This window comes from Vespula vulgaris, chromosome 10 (genome assembly GCF_905475345.1).
Source record: "Vespula vulgaris chromosome 10, iyVesVulg1.1, whole genome shotgun sequence".
Lineage (NCBI taxonomy): Eukaryota > Metazoa > Arthropoda > Insecta > Hymenoptera > Vespidae > Vespula > Vespula vulgaris.
Window position 1 is genome coordinate 6,298,531 of NC_066595.1, and position 20,283 is coordinate 6,318,813.

Below are 20,283 nucleotides of genomic sequence, written 5' to 3' on the forward strand. Positions count from 1 at the left end.
TAAAATTTTCTTCAATATTTTCCCCGAATGTCAACAGATGACGCTACAAACAGCGCTTACAGCGCCACATCAGTTTAGGAATTATATTTAACCGTTGCCGCGTGTAGCCGGCATCTCAGTTTCTGCGGCGCTGTTGCATCGTTGCCTTGATCCCAGGCATCGAACGAGAAAAAGTGAGATAGAGGGAGAGAGTGAGAAACGTTCAGCCACAGGACATCATCTACTTCCTCTTAATAACTTCCATTTTTCAAGTCAATTTGAAAGAGAAAAATCAAAAGCCATCAGAGAAATCAACGACACGCATGACGTTTCATGCGTGACCTGTAACGAACATACGAAGAAGCTCACTTACGAAAAGAGAAAGAGAATACCCATTACCGGAAGGGATAAGAAAAGAAGGAGCCAGGTGAGTCTATTTTTAATGATAGAAATTCCGTATACTTTTTACATTTTTAATGATAGGTAAATATTTTTTTGGCACGACGCTGTGAATGTCGTCACGTATCACTTCCGTCCTTCCAAATCAATCTATCCTTTTTCGTATGCCTCATTTTCTCTCTCTCTCTCTCTCTCTCTCTCTCTTTCTCCCTCTCTCTTTCTCCCTCCATCTCTCATTCTCTCTCTTATTCTGTTTTGATATTAGTCTCTCGATACCGTTCGTTTGTCTTTAGAAAACATTCATTTCGTCGAAAAAACTCGACGAGGACGATGTCAATTGTTCGCTTTGAAAAATATTCTACTTCTCTCTCTCTCTGTCTTTCTCTCTCTCTCTCTCTCTCTCTCTCTCTCGCGCGTTTCTCGTTCGATTTCAATCAATCTGCACTTCCTCTCTTTCCCTCCTCCTCTTTCTCGTGCTTGTCAATCCTGGGCAATTATCATCGATGGGGATCGGTCGTTTAACCTGTCGATGAAATCAAGTATACGATGGGACCGAAAGGGGAGAGAGACAGCAAAGAGAAAGAGAGAGAGAGAAAGAGAGAGCGAGAGAGACAGACAAACAGATAGAGAGAAAGAGAGAGAGAGAGAGAGAGAGAGAGAGAGAGAGAGAAAGGGGAGAAAAATTTCTAGTACGTTATAGAAAAAAGCCGGGCAAATGTAGAAACACGTCGAAGGACATATAGAACAATAATATCGCGTAAACTCAGTAGGTTATATTAGATATATATATGTGTATATGTGTATATATATATATATATATACATGTATTTTACAATAGATAGACATAGATACACACATAAAGTCCTGGTCTATTGTAATATAATGGCCATAACACGAATCGCGAATGTCGTCCGTAGAGGTTAGGTCACCGAGTCGCGATTAACGAATAAGGAAATTTTCAACGTATGCATTCGTAAGGCTTAATGTGTCCTTCGAAGAAAATTCATATTTCTTTTGTTTCTTGTTGTTTTTTTTCTTTCTTTTTCTTTTTCCTTTTCTTTTTCTTCCTCTCTTTTTCTTTCCTTAGAAATACGATTGTAAACAAATGGACCTGGGACAAAGATTCTCTATTTATTTTTATAGGTTTTATAACCTATAAAAATAAGTAAACTGTTCTATCATTTTCGTAAAGAAAACTTTGCGAATGATCAATAATAACGGTGGAAATATTTTATTTACGATTTAACGACGAGGAAATCTATGATTATCTAATGATCTTTTGTATCATCGGAAATTTCAAAATCAAAAATAGAATAACGAATGATATTTGATATTTCTTATAAGAAATCAGTATTTTCTTTTTTGTTCATCGGCTGATTGAGATAACGCTTGAATATTGGTAGGTCATAAGATATATACATATCCATACGTACTAGCGATAATTTGCAAAATTATGTTAACGTAATCGTATTTATTCACATCTATTAGTATATAAGAAGAAATATATATCGATATATATATATATATATATATATATATATATATATATATATTTAAAATTTTAACGAAGTAAAACATTATAAGGCTGAGTCACCTATTATGGAATTGTGAATTTTAACAATGCAATATCGTCATAGATATCATTATTCTTGCATTTACGTACACGACCGTATAATATAAAAATTAGCATAAGATTTTACAATTATAAAACGTTTTCTTCCATTCATCGATTTAATTTATTAATCTTATTTTTTTTTCTTTCTTTTTTTCTTTTTCTTTTTTGCTTCCTTTTCTTTTTTATTTTCAAACGCTCTTACTCGATTCTCAATTATCGAGATCTTATCAATGTCGAAAACGAAATATTTCTCAAGTTAGACGAATCAAAACACGTATCTTATAAAGGATTAGCTCGTTGAAATTTTCATGATACAATTATAGAAGCCAATATCCAATCTATCAAATCTGTCTGATAATAAATTCCATTTTCTCGTTGGAATAAGAATCAAATTAAAGGATTCGAAATCGATCGTGTATTTTCCGTTTAAATTCTATGCACACAATATTTATTTCCTTACTTTTCATATATGCGACCTAATCCGTTTTATAATCGAATTATTTTTCAAAGAATAAGAGTTAGGATTCTATTTATATTGATATATCTTGACATGTAATATAAAAATGACTTTTTAATGTCGTCATTTTACGTTTTAATATTATCTATATATTAGTCGAAAGACATTAAAGACACACGTACGTACATATAAGTATGTAATATAGTGTGTATATATATATAGCAAAAGATATGTACTTATATCCATGTACTGACTTTTATTATTTTTTACATCATCGTCGCCTTAAATCATCTATTTATATTTACTTATTCAATTATAATGAAAATAACTATATAAGTAATTTTGTTCTATTTATTTGTAAAGAAATATAGATTAACGATGTGAATTAATTGATATTTTATTATTAGAAGACACGTGTTGTATAAAAATATTACAAAATGCTTGTCACGTTTCTTTTCGTTATTATATAGTAGTAAGTTTCAAACGAACATGTTAAATAGTACTCTTTTGCACATATAAATACATTAACCGTAATTATTGTTGTTTTGTATAATAATCATGTTTTAAAGTAGACTAAATGGTAATACGATATACGTAAAATTGTAGTGATAACGATAACACAGTTTACTTCAATTCGAATTGTAGTAAAATATATATTTCAAAATATAACTTTTAATTCTCATAGAAATAGAACGCGTCATCTTATATAGAAAACGTACGTACTAGTGATATTTTTTCATTACGTTAAATAAGTGCTTAATATAAAATAATTATATCACTCTTTATTCCGAGGGTGAGGGAACAATTGGCTCCGTACACGTATATACATATATAAATCGTGTATGTTCACAAGTACTCTGTTAGTACAGCGTAGCGCAGAATGATGATTTTTTATTGATCATATCAATGAAAATTTATTTCATATCAGTTGCTTCAAATTGAATCTTTAACATCGACAATTGAAGAGTCTGTTAGTGACAAACTTTTTGGAATATTAATTAAACAATATATGTGACTCCTATAAAAATCATTTCGTATTAAATATGTATAGAAAGCTATTTATACATGGAAGGAGAATTATTTTTTTTTTTTCTTTTTTTTTTAGCATAAAACTGATTGACAGTATGATATTAACGTTATGCAAAGAGAGAGGAAGAAACGTTTATAAAAGTCCGTGCGTCGTACTCGAATTAGTTATCGTAGTTTTTATATGTGTAACGTACACTTTTATATGTAAATACATCATCTATAACCCGCATATATCTCCTCCGGTTATATTCGGTGGTCACTCTACTTTCCGGTCTGACCACTAAAGGACATCCTTACAGCGCGGACTTATATAAACGTATTTGAGTGTTTTTTTTTGTCTTTCAAAAATCCCTTCGGAAACATTTCATTTTCGAAATGATTGACTCCTTTATATTATGGATAATCTCAGATCGTATATAAATATTTAGATATTATAAACGGTTACGATACGTTTGCATATCAATGATCATTTAAACGATTTAATCAGTTACGAGTCTAATCGTATGTTTATAGCTCATTAATCTTATTATTATACTGTAATTATTGATTTTAAAAGATCGAGTTTTTCTCCTTTTTTTTTATTCCTTTTCTCTTTTCACTTTTTTCTTTTCTTCTTTTTTCTTTTTTTTTTATTCTACAGATAATGAGATTCATTTTTATGCCAATTGTTATAAAAAATGCATGAGGTAAAGTTATATTGTAAAGTATTTTAAAAAAATTGAAAAATAAAATATAAATAACAAAATTTGCTGATGGATTTTGTGGCAGAACAAGTAGAAAGAGGATACGGGCATCGAATGTACATGATCAAACATAAAATTTGTCAAATTTTCAGTTCTTGAATTTCTTATGTAGTTGAGTTCTGTCGAAACTCAAATGTTTCATTTTCTTTGCATTCGTATGCAAAATATATCAGAATTACAAAAGAAAGAATTCCAATCGTCCTTTTAATATATATATGCATTTAGTCATATTGGAAACATAGTTTCTTTCTGTTTTTGTTCTTTTTCTAGATTTGTTCCGATCAATTAAGTTTTAACCCTGAAGTTAAAACACTCATATAATTGTCCGATAAATAAATGTTGGTTTTAAAATGACAACATCAACTAAAAGTCAATTAACATATTGCACATTTTTTTCCGTAATTATGTATTAAAAAAGTTATCTATGACGAATAAATAAGTGAAATAATTGTTCAACTGAATAAAAAAATGTTTAAATTATATGAAGTAGTATTGAAAATACTATGGACGAAAGGTTGAAAGGAAAATCAAAGTGAAATGTGTAAAACGAGGCTTAAATTATATATTAATCAAATATAGAATTATCAATATTTTTTAACTCTTAAAAAAGTTAATCTTCTTCTTATTTATTTTTCTTACGAATATTCATTTTTTTATTAATGATTGATACAAAAAACGTGGATACATTGTAAAGAGAATAATAGATTATAAAAGGAAGTTTTTGGATTGATAATCGTATTATAAACGAATTTATCTGATTATTATAAGTAATTGTTATAATTATTTAATTGTTTTGTCGGTGAATCATTTTCATGCAAATTTGATATTTGAGCACGCAAGAGACACGTATTCATCCTGATATTTTTCTCGAAATCTTAATTAATACTTAACTGAATTTATCTCTGAAAAAATGTGTGTGCGTGTAGATAAAAAAGAGAGAGAGAGAGAGAAGCAGAGGAAAAAATAAAAACATAATTGTATGCCTAATAAGTGTTATGCGTCTTACGATGACGTCCTTGAACAAAAAAAGATTCTTTAATATATACAAATAAAATATATTTATACATTATACATATATAACATATTATATAATATATATATTATATATTATATAAATGTTATATATACTATATAATATTATGTAATATATATATTGTTATGTATATTATATAATATATGTATAATGTGATATATATATATCTCGTATATTTCTACGTAACGACGTGACGTTGTAATAATTTCTAGTGTCGTCAGAGGCGAAAGTTAGTTGCAAATACTTCCTGGATAGCTCTAAAAGAGGAAAGGTGATTGTAATAAAACGACAAGGGAAATTACGCTAGAGACCTTATCTAATATTTCTTACGTTTACAACTTTCTTTGCAATAATCACCGTTAACGTTGCATCTACATTATTACTTTGCATGGACAATTTTGTTTGTTTTATTATTCATTCTTTTATTTTTTCTCGTATAATCGAACGAGTAAAAGGCGCAAGTTGGAAAAACGAAACGAAAATAAAAGCTTTCCACGTGCCATTTATCGATCGGGAACATTTCCTCGTTGTATTCTTAGTATAACGAGTTTCTCGACAACCGGTTTGATTAGTCAATGTACTCTAGAAGCCGTAAAAAGTATCAAACAAATTACTTGTAGATATTACAATCATAATTGCTCTCTAAATAAGATAATTGTAAGATGTTGATAAACTGCAAAATATATATATGTATGTATGTATGTACGGAATAATATATATTATATATATATATATATATATATATATATATATATATATATATATATATATTATATGCAGTCTGTGTTTGTGTTCTTGTTGCTTTACCTAGAAAAATATTTTTTATCTTCAATCTATTAAAACTTCCATTATCTACTTTATGTCATGACATTTACCTTTCAATGACAAGATGATCCATGAAAAATCACGTAGGCTAACTATACACCATTTAAAATATATATTGTGATATGATATAAAAGAAAATATCGAACAAGTGTTCAATTTGAAAAAAAGAAAAAGAAGTATACCATATATTCAGAATGTTTATTACAATATTGTATTAATTATATTAATATATTATATATCTTATGAACATTTCTCGATATATACATCTAAACACATTCATGTACAATGTATATATATATGCATATACGTTTACTGTGTGTATGTATGTTCTCTTTTTAGAGTATATCTACAGTCTGTCTATATTATGTATATACATATACAAGTTATATATTAACAAATATTTATAACATAATAAATATTTATATAATATTGAATTATGGTAGATATAACGTAGTTATATATAAATTATATATAAATTATATATATTTACATATCGTGTATGTATTTATACACATATAAAAAAAAATACATGCATATATTTTTTATTTATTTATTTACTTATTTATTTATTAGGAAAAGATCATACGTGTATGTAATCAGCATAGTGCGACGGATTAAATGAGTTTTTAGTTACCGAGTATTATCACGGACTCGTGATGCGTGGTTGCGCGCGCACGTATATCCACGCGATATTCACGTGGACGTAACATCATATTCGCGCGCACATATGTGGCTGGATTCGCGAGCGTACGCCGTATCGATTAAATCCATGACTATTCTCTCATTTTCCATGGGTTGTTGCGTGATACAATGATGATGGAAATAAATTCCTTTGTTGTGTTGTTTAAAATTTATTTTAAACGTAACAATAGACATTGTTCTTTTTAATTTTTTTTTTTTTTGACAAATCCAAACGTTTACAATCTACAGTTTATACGTCGTTACGAAGAAAAACGAAATAATAATGTAAGTTCAAATTTTGCATACGCTTTTAAATGATTTTCTTGCCAAATTCGACTATTAAATTGGACTATTAAATTAGAATTAGAATTTATATATTTGATATAAATTATATGATATTCCCAAGAAATTTTGTGTACTTTAACGAGTTATTTGCAAATGTTGCATCACTCTTGTAACGCGTAGATAAGAACATATACATATATACATATATATCTACACACACGCACACATATACAAGTACATAGACACGTGTATCGTGTGATACTCTTCAAATAAAGAGTCAAAATCGAGAGAAAAATAGTAGTAAATAGAAGAAGAAGAACAAAAGAGAAAAAACAAGAAGACACGTTTTTCGTAATGGAAAGGGGAAAAATAATTTCGGTCGTGTTTTACTTTGTCATAAAGAATGAAATCAAATGTAACCAATCATCTTTTTAGCAATAAACAAAAATAAGCGTAAAAATTAGAATTCAAAAGATAAAAGAAACAAATAAAATTTATATTACGCGTTTGGTAATTACGTACACTTAAAAAAGAAAATTCGAGCCCGCGTTTTGTTGTATTTCACTATGTCCCCACGTGTGCTTTAGAAGAATGAGTAAGGCGCATGCGTGAACCATCCTCGCCATAATTCTCTCTCTCTCTCTCTCTCTCTCTTTCTCTCTATCTCTCTCTCTCTCCTTCGCTCATTGTGCTACGTGTTACCCCCTCTTACATACCTATATCGCGCCATACCTAAAACGTTAGAATCAGAACGCCACAAACTCGCGCGACGTCTCGTCTGTTGCTCTTTCCGCTCTCTCATTCGTTACAACGAGTGGCGAGAGTAGCAGGAAGCAACGCGATTGGTCCGCACCACCTCGGGTGAGACCATCGTGCTCTCTTAACCGTATCTTACTATCCATTTATCGCTTCTTTTTTTTTCTTTTTCTTTTTTTTTCCTTTCTTTTCTTTTCCTCTTTATATTTTATCCGTCATCATATTCTTTTATAAAAATATTTCCCACTTCGACAACTCCTCGGCGTATTTAATGAATGGATCGATCACCTGTGTTAACGACGATCGTTTTAACTGCAAAACTTTTTTTTTTTCTTTTTTTTCTAATTTTCCTTTTTTTTATTTTCTTTTTTTTTTTTTCTTTTTCATTTAATCTGTCCGACCGCCAACCATATATATCTTCTCTTCTCACGTCCAAGTTTCTTGACTTACCGTCTAACGGAAGCTCGAATTTATATTTTAGGTTAGTTGCATAATTAGCTGAAGGCCTAGCTAAGATATATACGTACATAATTAAATAACAGATGTGTGTGTACGCACGCGCGCGCGTGTGTGTATATACACACACTGGTTGTTCTAATCATTCTTTCAACTGTTAAATTATTAATATTCCTGTTTCTCTGCGTGTTTTTTTTTTTCTTTTTTTGTTTTTTTTTCCCTTCGAGATAGATCAAGATATTTTTATTTCGAAATATTTAGTTAATTCATAAACACATTAATGAAAAATTCAAAGCATCATTTCGTATAAGCCGTTCGTTTTTATCAAATCGATCAACTCCGTAAAATAAAAAGTAGATAAAATTAAAGAAGTTATAGACATTATTGTATTTTTTAGTCTTAAACTAGCATATAAATTGTTAAAGAAATGTATTTCAAATATGAAAAAAAAAAAGCATAAAGCATCAATCAAATGTTTTAACGTGAAAATTTAAATAGGAGAATTCTTGACTCGGAGTTAATCACTTTGAACTGTGAACGACTCATATTTCACAAAAACACTTAGCTTTCTCTTCGAAATTCTTCTTTACTGTTTTTCTGTTTTTTTTTTTTTTTGCTATTTCTCTGTTTTTATCTTCTTTTCTCTCTCTCTTTTTTTTTTTCTTTTTCCACGAGCTGTAAAACCTACAAAAATTCAAGGTTCAAAAATTTTTGCGAAATAATTATTCTCTCTCTTTCTCTCTCTCTTTTTCTCTCTCTATCGCTGTCACATATTTTTATTGTCATTACTTAAAACGATATTGTGATCAGCTCATCGTAACAAATTGAAAAATTACCGTGCAATTTTCTCCAGCTATCTCTTCTAACGTATTATTATTTACGAATTTAAAGTAAATATCATTTCAAATTTGACTTTGTTTCAAATATCAAAATCTTACGTTTCCGTTTCGGAATGAGTTATTATATTGAATTATTAAAAATATTATCGTCGCTTAATTATCGTGAACTTTTCAAAAGAGCTATTTTTGTATGCTTGCATGTGCATACGTGTATATGTATGTATGTATATATATATGTATGTATATATATATATGTATCTATGTACGTATGTGTTATGTACATAGCAGATGAGTTATAGGTGTAATAATGATACATATAATATGAGTACGTCGGGTACCGTTGCAATTTCTCTTTTAAACGAGTGCCTGGTTCAAAACTGTTCTTCGTCATTTCCTGAAGAAGATTACCAAGCAGTGGTATTCATTGACATCGAGATTATTAGAAGAGAATGGAATAATAGTGAACGTCTTTTCTCGAAGATATTTTTTGTCCTCTCGTGAAGGTGACCATACGTTAGTATTAAGTGAATATTTATTTTAAATTTAATGAAAGACAAAAAACTTTTTACTAGAAAGATCTATTTGTTTTATGCTTTATTTTTCTTTCTTTCCTTTTTCTTTTTTTTTTTTTTTTTTATTTTTTTCATTTACATAGTAACATTGATTTTTGCGTCAATACATAAAAATAATTGATCAAAAATATTTCTGTCTGACTTTGTACAATGTGATATGCAACATTAATAATATCTAAGCATACAGAATTCCAAATATTATTATCCTTATCGTAATAAAGTCCAATATAATAAAAATATTTCGATAAAACATATTTTACTTTCTTGCATAATTCATAAAATAAGCTTCTTAAAAATAATCAGGAAGGAACGGAGGCAAAACTTTCTTCTCTCGATTTAACGAGAGTTTATCTTCTTTTTAAGTAGGAGAAAAACGAGCCAATTTTTCCAAAACGATACACGCGCGCGCACACAGGTCATTATGTAATTTATATATATATATATATATATATATATATATATATATAATCTATATGTTTATTAAAATATATATTACTTTATTGTGGTATGTAAAGATCATTAAGTCATTTATTTACGACGTTTATTAAGATTCGTAATTCATTTATTAAGTTGACCAATAAAAACTGTTCAGTATTTTACATTTCAATAAAATAAAAACAAAATATAATAAAGTTAGTATTGGGATTGACCGATAAGTAATGTTAGAATATTCAGTAAAAATTAGTAGTATTATTTATTCAAATATAAAGTATGGATAAAGTTTGACAAATATTGACTAACTCATTAGCAAATTTTATAAAGATTGGGTCTAATTTTTAATTATACTATTTCTTTCGAATTACATTCTTTCTTATGAATATCTCCACCAATTTATAAGAAATATAACTATTCGAATGTTATCAATCACAAGTTCGATAACTCTGTTACAAAAAAAAAAAGCTGATATTATTTATTTGGATATAAAATATTGGACGAATATTCATTAGCCAAAATCGAATTACGTAAAGATTGCGTCTGATTTTCGAATATACTATTTCTTTTGATTATAAAATTCTTTCTTATAAATATATTCTCGAATTTATAAAAAATATAATTATTTGAATTTTATCTTATAATTACAAGTTCGATCACTCTATAACTACCACCACCAACATGCTCCAGTTGTCTCGTTACATAAACGAGCTCGTTGCAAGGCCTTAGATAACCTTGCCATTGACATTTTCACACTCTCTCTCTCTCTCTCTCTCTCTCTCTCTGTTTCTCCCTCTTTCTTACTCCCTAGTTCCCTCCCCCCCCCTCTCTCTCTCTCTCTCTGTTTCTCCCTCTTTCTTACTCCCTAGTTCCCTCTCTCTCTCTCTCTTTTCCCCTTCTATGTCTCTCTGTCTTTCTCTCTCTTTTCCTCTGCTCGTCGTCTTATTTTCTTCTTCCATCGTACGAGCACTGCCAAGTAATCGTACGACCAGAGCAATGTAATCGTCCGAAACCTCGACCTTGTCTGGTTTTATATCGCGCACGATATATTATACGTTATATGGTCAACCTCTATCGAGGACGTTTATACGGAAGCGGACGTTGATCTGAACTCTTCAAGGATTATTGACTCATATCAGTCGAATTTAAAAGAAGAAATTAGAAAACGCGATTAAAAATCAAAATAAAAAAAAGAAAAAGAAAAATTAAAAAGAAAGAGAAAGAGAGACAGACAGAGATTGAGAGAAATAAGTCAGTTGTATTTTATTTCTAAAATAAACTTTCATCAGTTATGATTATTTATTTATTTAATGATTCATTCAATGAATACATGTTGGAAAATGACTGATAAATATATATGTGATTATACAAATATTATTCAGACTTTAATTTAAGTTAGAAATTAAACAGTATTCATCGCGTATAAACATCGAAATATCGAGTTTCTATAATTAAGGGAAGAAAGATTTGCTTAATTTGGGAATTATTATTTGAATAGAATTTTTGAAGATCGTGGAGTATATTTGATATATTTAACAAATAATTACATTTAATTGACTATTTGTATTCGACAGAAATTGATTTCGAAAGGTTACGATTGTATTCTTTCTTCTCGTTTCTTTTTTTTTTCTTTTTTTTCTCCTCGGTATAATTAAGCATGCGTATGAGATAGAAATAAAGCTTTTTATATAAAACCAATATCTTATTTAAAGATTTATGAATCTATGAGAGAAAATACATTACGGAACATTGATTATAAAATCAAATTATATATAAAATCAAATTTTTACGTTAATTGTCTCTTTGATAAGGAGTAATAACTAATTCGAAAAAAAAAAGGAAAACGCTATCGATCGACTGGCACATAGGGTAAAGAAGAGAGTACAATATGTAATACGATAATGACGTTAAAAGAAAAAAAAAATAAAGGAGAAAGAAAGAGAAGAGAAAATAAATGGCCCAAGAGAACGTCAAAGCAGGGTTCGCCTCGGTAGACAAGGACAAAGAAGTAGAGTAGTCTCCGTGGGAGTCAGCTGATCGTCCGAGAGAACTTTCGAAAGTGACACTGGTTAGGTTCACCCTCTGTAAAGGGTTGAGAAGGGTGAGAAGGGGAGGCTATCCAATGACGACGCGTCTGCGCTTGAAGGCCTCGTTACTCTTCTTGCGAGATCCAACTGGCAGTCGATAGATATTATTTTTCGAGGTGCCACAATCATAACGTCTAAACATATAAAACAGTGCCAGCATGTCATCAGTGAGAAGAGTTTGCTATTCATTGCATCTCATGCAGTTACTAACATTATCCATCCCTTTTTTTAAACACGACCTTTGGCAGTGTCTTATTCAATTTCGAATTGTTTCACATTTGTCCATAGATCATAATCGTCGTTCTATTAAATTTTTAAAGAAGACAAGATATATTAACGAGTACATTGAAATGGATTTCAATATATATCTTTGTATGTTATATCGATTTGAAATAATGATTAAGATAAGTAAATGTATTACGATAATTTTCCATAAAATTTTATAAGATCTATATCTATATTGTCACTATCTTTGGTTTTAGTATCTTTAGTCGTGGATATATTATGTATTCGTGTACGCAAAACATTTATAATTTGAAATTCATATTCTCGCACTCTGGCCTTGATTTGTTAATTAAATACATTAGAACCATGACTCAGAAATATTTAAAAGAAGAAGTATGGTATTTGCGACAATAAAGCGATTACATAGTAGTAAAGGTTAAAAATTTACATCTGTAAATTTATGTAATAATCCTATAATCGGGTAATTAAAATTAGATATACATTATGTACATAAATTATCTTAACTAGCCTTCTTCTTATGAAATCTTTTTTACATTTTAAAATATATTAATGTTTTAAATCAAAGCGGTACAAAATTTTTTATATTTTCTATAAATCATATCTGAAATATCGATTTGCCTTGTTTTTCATTATAAACATTTTATATATTAATAACCAATTTCGATTAATTATTCATTCGGTGCTATATTTACTATATTTACAAGCTGTAATTATTTATTTTTATATAATTATTTACAAACAGTTTAAATATTCACATGCAACATAAAAATAAGAGAAATTAAAAGAATCTAAAAATAGAGAGAGGAGGGAGAGAGAGAAAGAGAAAGAGGAACAGATTTACAATTAAGAAACGTAAAAAACATGAAACGTAATAATTCCTATAGAATTTCAAATATAAAAGAAAATTTTCAATGCAGTGATTACGTAAGAGTCCTTGCAGTTGTTCTTGGAACTCGCGGGTCTCTCTTTCTTTCTTTTCTTTTCTTTTTTTTTTTTTATATATTCTTTCTTTTTGTTTTTAAATTATCTATTATTGAAAGAATTCTCCATATTTTCGATCTTTGTACAAAGATGAATTTTTTGATCGATCGACAACTATTACGTACAATATTTCGATCGTGTCTCTCTCCCTCTCTCTCTCTCTCTCTCTCTCTCTGTCTTTCTCGAAGAATAGAGAAGGAAAAAGGAGGGGAGGAGGATATTCGTCGATGTGCGCAAACTCGTCACACTCTCAGTAGCAGAGTGGGTCGGCAGGATTGAGTAGAAATCGCGTGGTAACACAGAAAGGGTTGTTTTTTGTTCGTCCACTCTCTAACGTACAGTACCTTCTGGAATCCTGCCAGTTTACGAGGTACTTCGTCGCAGTTATCGTCGTGATATGTAAACTTTTCAGAAGCTCTTTAAAACGAGAAGAGAAAGAGACAGACAAAGAGAGAAAGACAGAGAAAGAGACGGAAACAGAGAGAGAAAGAGAGAGAAAGGAATAGTCATTTAGTCGTGAAAAATTTTACAAGGAAGAAAGGGACGACGTAGTGAAGCTCAAGGATACGTATTCGAATATACGAAAAATTCGTGAGAGTGTAATTTTTCGTTGTTATGGGATACAAAAGACACCTGATTAATTTGATGCTAGTGAAGTTGTCACGATGTGTAGCAATTATCAATCATTTCGGTGAATATTATAATATTTGTTATTCGTAATGGACCTTTTATTTTTCCTTTTTCCTTCTTCTATTCTCTCTCTCTCTCTCTCTCTCTCTCTCTCTCTCTCTCTCCCTCTCCCTCCGTCCCACTTTTTTTTCTTTCCTTTTCTTTTTTCTTTTTGTTTTATGTTAAATAATTTCAAGCTATCGTTTTCTTCTTTCCTTTCTTTTTCTTTCTTTTTTGTTAAATCATTATTTTACAGATATAAGTTATATCCGCGAAAGGATAAATAATATCGATATTTACTAAATTCATTTCTTATCTGTTAGTAAGAAAACAAGTTGAAAGTGACACGAGTTTCTCGTGACCTATTGTTCGGTAGTTAGCATACCGCTCGATCGGAGCTTCGTGACCTTGTCGAAAATCACTGAACAAATTCTCCCTTTCCTTCTCGTCTCTTTCCTATCCTTGATTTTAGAAATTATTCGTCGATTTTAAAATGAAAAAAAAAAAAAAAAGAAAACTCACTCGTCGTTCGTCTTAGATAATAATGATACTTGTATTCTCCATTTTTTATTCGAGCATTTCATTTGTTTTCACTTTCTTTTCTTTTCTTTCTTTCTTTTTTTTTTTGCTTTTTTTCTCCCATTTTTCCTCTTTTTCACGAATGCAACAGGCAAACGAATAGTTTAATAGCACGTTGAAATCCAAAAGCATTCTTAACATCGAATACGTGATACGCATAAGCAATTACATTTACATTGCTTATTTGAATTTTCTACATTCGTCATGTCATCGATCGATTTTACAAATAATTGTTTCTACATTTATTCTGCTTAATTTATTATGTATTAGTGTAGCGTATATATTTTGTAACCTTAACTTTATTAAATGATCGTATTATTTGTCGATTAATTATAATCTTTCATCTTTTTTTTTTTTTTTATTTTTGTTTTGATACTAAAAAGGAGACTTTTTAAAGTATTACATCATATTGTATGTATATACGTACGTAATGAATTAAAAGATGACTAACTGTTACGATCATTTTCTATAATCTTGGATTGTATCATATTTCTGTGGCATCAATGTTCGACTGCATCAATTCCTAAGACGAAACGAACAAAAATCAAAAAGTAATAAAAGTCAAAAAAACGAAAGCTCGATTATTTTGAGAGATATGTAATTTTCAGCTCTGCTATTATATATACGAGATACGCTGAGAATTGCCATATTTCGATCGTGAATGTTGCATGTTTGCGACGTAAAAATGATGACCCAATGTACGTGAAGTCGATATCAGTATTACGTTATAATATTTTAGTCGTTTTAGATAGATTTTTTTAAGGAAAGGTTATATAGATAACAGGTTTATTATCTTCTTCTTTTTTTTTCGATAATAAATTTTCCAAAACTAACAAAAATGGATAATTTCGGGCTTTAAAAAAATGTAAATCATATTAGCAACAATTTAAACTATTTTAGCTTCATTCAAAATATATCACGAGGAGATAAAGTTTGATCAGCATTCCATGCGTATATATATTTCAGGATTGCGTGTTGAATATATTATACATGATAAAAACAGGACTCTTCGTGTGTGTGTGTATTACCTTAAGGTTAAAAAATTCATACATTTTAAAGTAAATGAGATATCGACTTTTACAATTCGATTTTTGCTTGTCTCGAACTAAAACTGCCAAATCTACTATTAAACCTTCATGGTATCACACGGTAAATCGCACACTTGACTTGGATATCAGTTATAGAAAATAACAACAACAATAAAAGTTATAACGTAATGTATTATACTCGTCCAACATTGTACTATTCATTTGGAAGAGTGGAAAGAAAAAGGATGAGGATATAAAAATAAATTTCTACGAATTCATAAAAGAAAAAAATGCATATTTAAAAACGTAGTCTCTTTCGATATTTATCTATGTACGTTCTATCGTATTTGTCATATTTAAGTTTTCTTTTTTTTTCTATTTGTTTTCTCTTAAGGATAAATTCAAATATGGCACCGAATATCACAAGCAGCCCTACGGGAGTTCTGTTCGAAGGAGAAAACATAGAGGATCAACCAGTCGAAATAAACAAGGAAAAAGAAATATATAAAAGACGTATAGTTTGGAGAAATGTTGCGATATTTAGCGGTCTACACATCGGTGCTATTTATGGCGTCTATCTTGCACTCACATCCGCCAAATTGTTAACAACGCTTTTTGGTAAGTATACACACACATTTTCTTCTCTCTCTTTTATCTCTCTTTCTTTTTTTCATTTCTCCCAGCGCGTTCCGATCTTTTAAATTATTCAGAATATTGTATATGATATTTATGGAATTAAGTATATTTTACATGATCACTAACGCGCAATACGAATGTTTTTACGATTTCGTAAGAAGATTATAACGTATTTTAAAATTTTAACGAAATAAAAATATACATTATAATATTTTTTCAGCCTTCATACTTTACCAGTGCTCAGGTATAGGTATCACAGCAGGAGCACATAGATTATGGGCGCACAGATCCTACAAAGCAAAGTGGCAACTTCGATTAATTCTTATTATATTTAATACCATAGCCTTTCAGGTATGAGAGATAATCTATTCGTTTATTTCATAGATTTCTTATATTTTACTACAAATAAGTTTCTACGAATTATGTCATCTTACGACGATATTATGTTATCGCGAATAAGATTGATCAATTAATTAACATAACGTAAAATTTATTCGTATTCATTTAAGATCTTTCGCTACGTATCAACCGACGGTCAAAGAAATATATCAATAATAATAAACTAATATCTATTCGGTTTAATCAAACAGCCATCGTTCGATAAAAGTGATTAAAAATTGATTTCCTTTTGCGGCAGGATGCGGCTATCGATTGGGCAAGGGACCACAGGGTTCATCATAAATACAGTGAAACTGATGCAGATCCGCATAACGCCAAAAGGGGATTCTTCTTTTCTCACGTAGGCTGGTTGCTGCTCAGGAAACATCCGGAAGTTAAGCAGAAGGGTAAAGGAATCGACATGAGCGATCTTAAAAGTGATCCCATCATCGCCTTTCAAAAGAAGTATGGTCTCTCTTAGAGTATTTTTTATATATTTTACATTTATACGAGATACGAGAATGTAAATTAAGGGAACAGCTTTTACAAGGAAACTAATGTTTCAGATACTATTTCCTTCTGATGCCTATGATGTGCTTCGTCCTACCAAGCTTAATACCCATGTATTTCTGGAACGAGACTTTCCTCAATGCTTACTTCATCCCCGTAGTATTTCGTTACGTCTTCACCTTAAATATGACGTGGCTAGTGAACTCCGCCGCACATCTTTTCGGCAATAAACCTTACGACAAGTTAGTTAGAACCGATGGATTAACATAAGATGGTTAATTCTAACGAATGGTCTTGTAAATGTTGAAATTGTTCTTTATAGATACATCAATCCCTCGGAAAACAAAGGAGTAGCAATGATGGCGTTAGGCGAAGGCTGGCACAATTATCATCACGTATTTCCATGGGATTACAAAACTAGCGAATTGGGTAATTACAGGTTTAATATCACGACCGCGTTCATCGACTTCTTTGCGAAAATAGGTTGGGCTTATGACCTAAAAAGTGTCGCGAAAGATATGGTGAAAGCGCGCGTACTCAAAAGTGGTGATGGTACCCACGATGTTTGGGGTTGGGGCGACAAGGATCAAACACAAGAAGAGAAACAGCAAGCCATAGTCACGTATACTTCTTCGACGAAGGATCAATAACTGTTCTCTCTCTCGTTGTCCTCTTCGCGCTTATTTGTTTTCCTTCTTTCTAGAATATCCCTACATTCACTCAACAAAACTAAGTAATTTGCAAGCATGAGTTTATTATTCTTTATAAAAGAATCTTTGCTTTATAATTTTCCTTATTCTCCCCCTCTTTTTACATACATCTATGTTCCTCCTTAAATCACGTATCTTATATGATACGTGATAGATTGTAATTTTTGTTATTGAGTGGGTGATCTTTGTACCTGTGTATTAAATTAAATTCCAGTAGTGCATGTAATTCATCAACGGAAAGAAAAAAAAAAACCGTTGTTGCGCAACGAAAGTGTCGACTTTGAAAAATTGTATCCGACAAGTCTCCAAGATTTTGATACGACTATTCTCATTACCGATACGATTCTAATAAATACGTCAACGTAAAACGGGCATGATCGCTATAATAACATTCAGAATTTCACAGATGCCTTTCAAAGTAAGCAACGCGAAGAAAAGTCAGCATGGTTCTCTCTTTTCTTTTCTTTTGTCTTCTTCATTTTATTTTATTTTACATTTTTTTTTCTTTTTTTTTTCTTTTTTTTTATTATTATTATTTTCATTCTGGGAACTACTTAAGTTATATTTTGTGTTTTTGTTTTTGTTAGTAAACTAGCGACACTTTGGTTTCTCCGTTTTCTTATTATTATTACATATACTAGTTTTTATATAGGGGAAAAAGAGGAAGTATACATATATATATATATAAGATCGATGTTTAAATTTAATACATTTATTAATACCAATTTTGGGCAATTTGGTTATTACTACTGGAAACTTAATCGAAGCGATGAGAATACTTCTACAAGTTATATTTTAACTGCAAAAGTAGTTCGTTTGTCGTCATTCATCGACGAATTATTTCTTAGAATAATTCTCATACCTCATTCTGTTTATTTTTTCAGTAGTGATAACAATAGAACAATAAAAAATAAATGAAGCAAAAAATTAATTAAACCACGTCGATGAATTGTAATTGTTAATCATCAAATCTGGCTAACAATTAATTTACTCATATTGTGTGAATATTCTTCGTGAATCGAATATAATATTGCCAAAAAAAAAATTATAATCCGAAAAAGAATTATAAAGTACGTTTGAACGTATAAAAAAAAGGGGGTATATAATAAATGTAAAAATTTATTGACGTCCTATGCACAGAAACGCGTGTGGGTGTATATATTAATCCATAATTTATTTAGTTAAGGTTGTTTATTCAGAGTACTCGGAAAATGACCGAGTAATGCGGTAAAACCATTTCGTTTGTTCGTAATATTTTCATAATATCTTATATACTAATAAACGTTTTATGTTTATTTTATTAAATTTTATTATGGCAAAATATTACAGAACAAATAAGATTTGGTTGTCTTTAAATATTCCTACAAACTTTTAAGTTTAATTTTCTCCAAGTTTGCGGATTGAATTTTGTTGGCTCTCATCATTCTTATATTAATATGTTTAAAAATATTTGCATAAAGAAGATACAAGGGAAAAATATTATATGTAAACGTTTCATATAATTTAACAATTCAAAAAAGCGCGCTCTCTATAAAATTATCCGTCTCATTTGTGTAATTATTTTTACTATTGATACTAAAAAGAAATAAATGTGGCTACAGTTTGATAGAACTGTAACAAGTGCCGAAACGAGAACGAGGATAACAAAAGAATAAACTATTTTATGGCCGAAAAATGTAGTTTTACTAATTTTTATACCGCATGGTCAATTCCGTGATCTCTGCAATTTTTGATACATTTCTCAGCTACGTTAATTTTAAGCATTAAAGAGTGAATAAATAAGCGAAGCCATTGCGCAGTATATAATTTTTATTTGTATCTGGGTATATTATTATTCCAAGCGTTCCTTATAAACTCTGTATCTCACTCAGGAACAACGTTATGTCAAGAATATATATGTTTTCCATATATTAATATAAATTTTGTTAATACCAATCGCGCGCGCGATAACTTTAAATTATTATACACAAATATTTCGGTATTTTTATGTCATATCAAATCGAAAAATAATGTTAGTCGTAAGAAAATTAAACACGTATCGAGTAATTTGAATAAACTATCGTTATTTAATCGAAATTGTGATAAAGTATCAAAGATACCAATCATAAATAATAGTAATAATATTAAATGAAAGTATATAGAATTTGAACGAAAGATTTATTTATTTTTTCCTTAATAATATATTCCTCTTTTTGTTCCTCTTTTCTTTAACAATAAATACAATTAGTTGAGCTATATCGAGGAAATAAGGTAGAAAACGCTAAAATGTCATTGATTTATTCAAGCATAGATTCGAAAAAATAGAAAAAAGAAATAATCTTCTTTACCCTGTCCATTGATACACGTGATCGTAGATTG

At 29.8% G+C, this 20,283-nt stretch overlaps 1 protein-coding gene across 3 annotated transcripts; it reads left to right on the top strand.

Annotated features, from left to right (window-relative positions):
- Window positions 1-109: 109 nt before the first annotated feature.
- Window positions 110-20,068, top strand: LOC127066742 (acyl-CoA Delta-9 desaturase-like). 3 transcript variants are annotated; one of them, XM_051000821.1, is made up of 6 exons: window positions 110-406; window positions 16,086-16,309; window positions 16,548-16,678; window positions 16,965-17,170; window positions 17,272-17,457; window positions 17,538-20,068. In XM_051000821.1, exons 2-6 carry the CDS (start codon window positions 16,099-16,101, stop codon window positions 17,863-17,865), a joined length of 1,062 nt encoding a protein of 353 aa, XP_050856778.1. In that variant the 5' UTR covers window positions 110-406; window positions 16,086-16,098; the 3' UTR covers window positions 17,866-20,068. The 3 variants fall into 3 exon arrangements, with proteins under 3 accessions (XP_050856778.1, XP_050856777.1, XP_050856776.1); XM_051000820.1 differs by lacking the exon at window positions 110-406 and adding an exon at window positions 6,877-7,046; XM_051000819.1 differs by lacking the exon at window positions 110-406 and adding an exon at window positions 13,803-14,106.
- The last annotated feature ends 215 nt before the right edge of the window (window positions 20,069-20,283 follow it).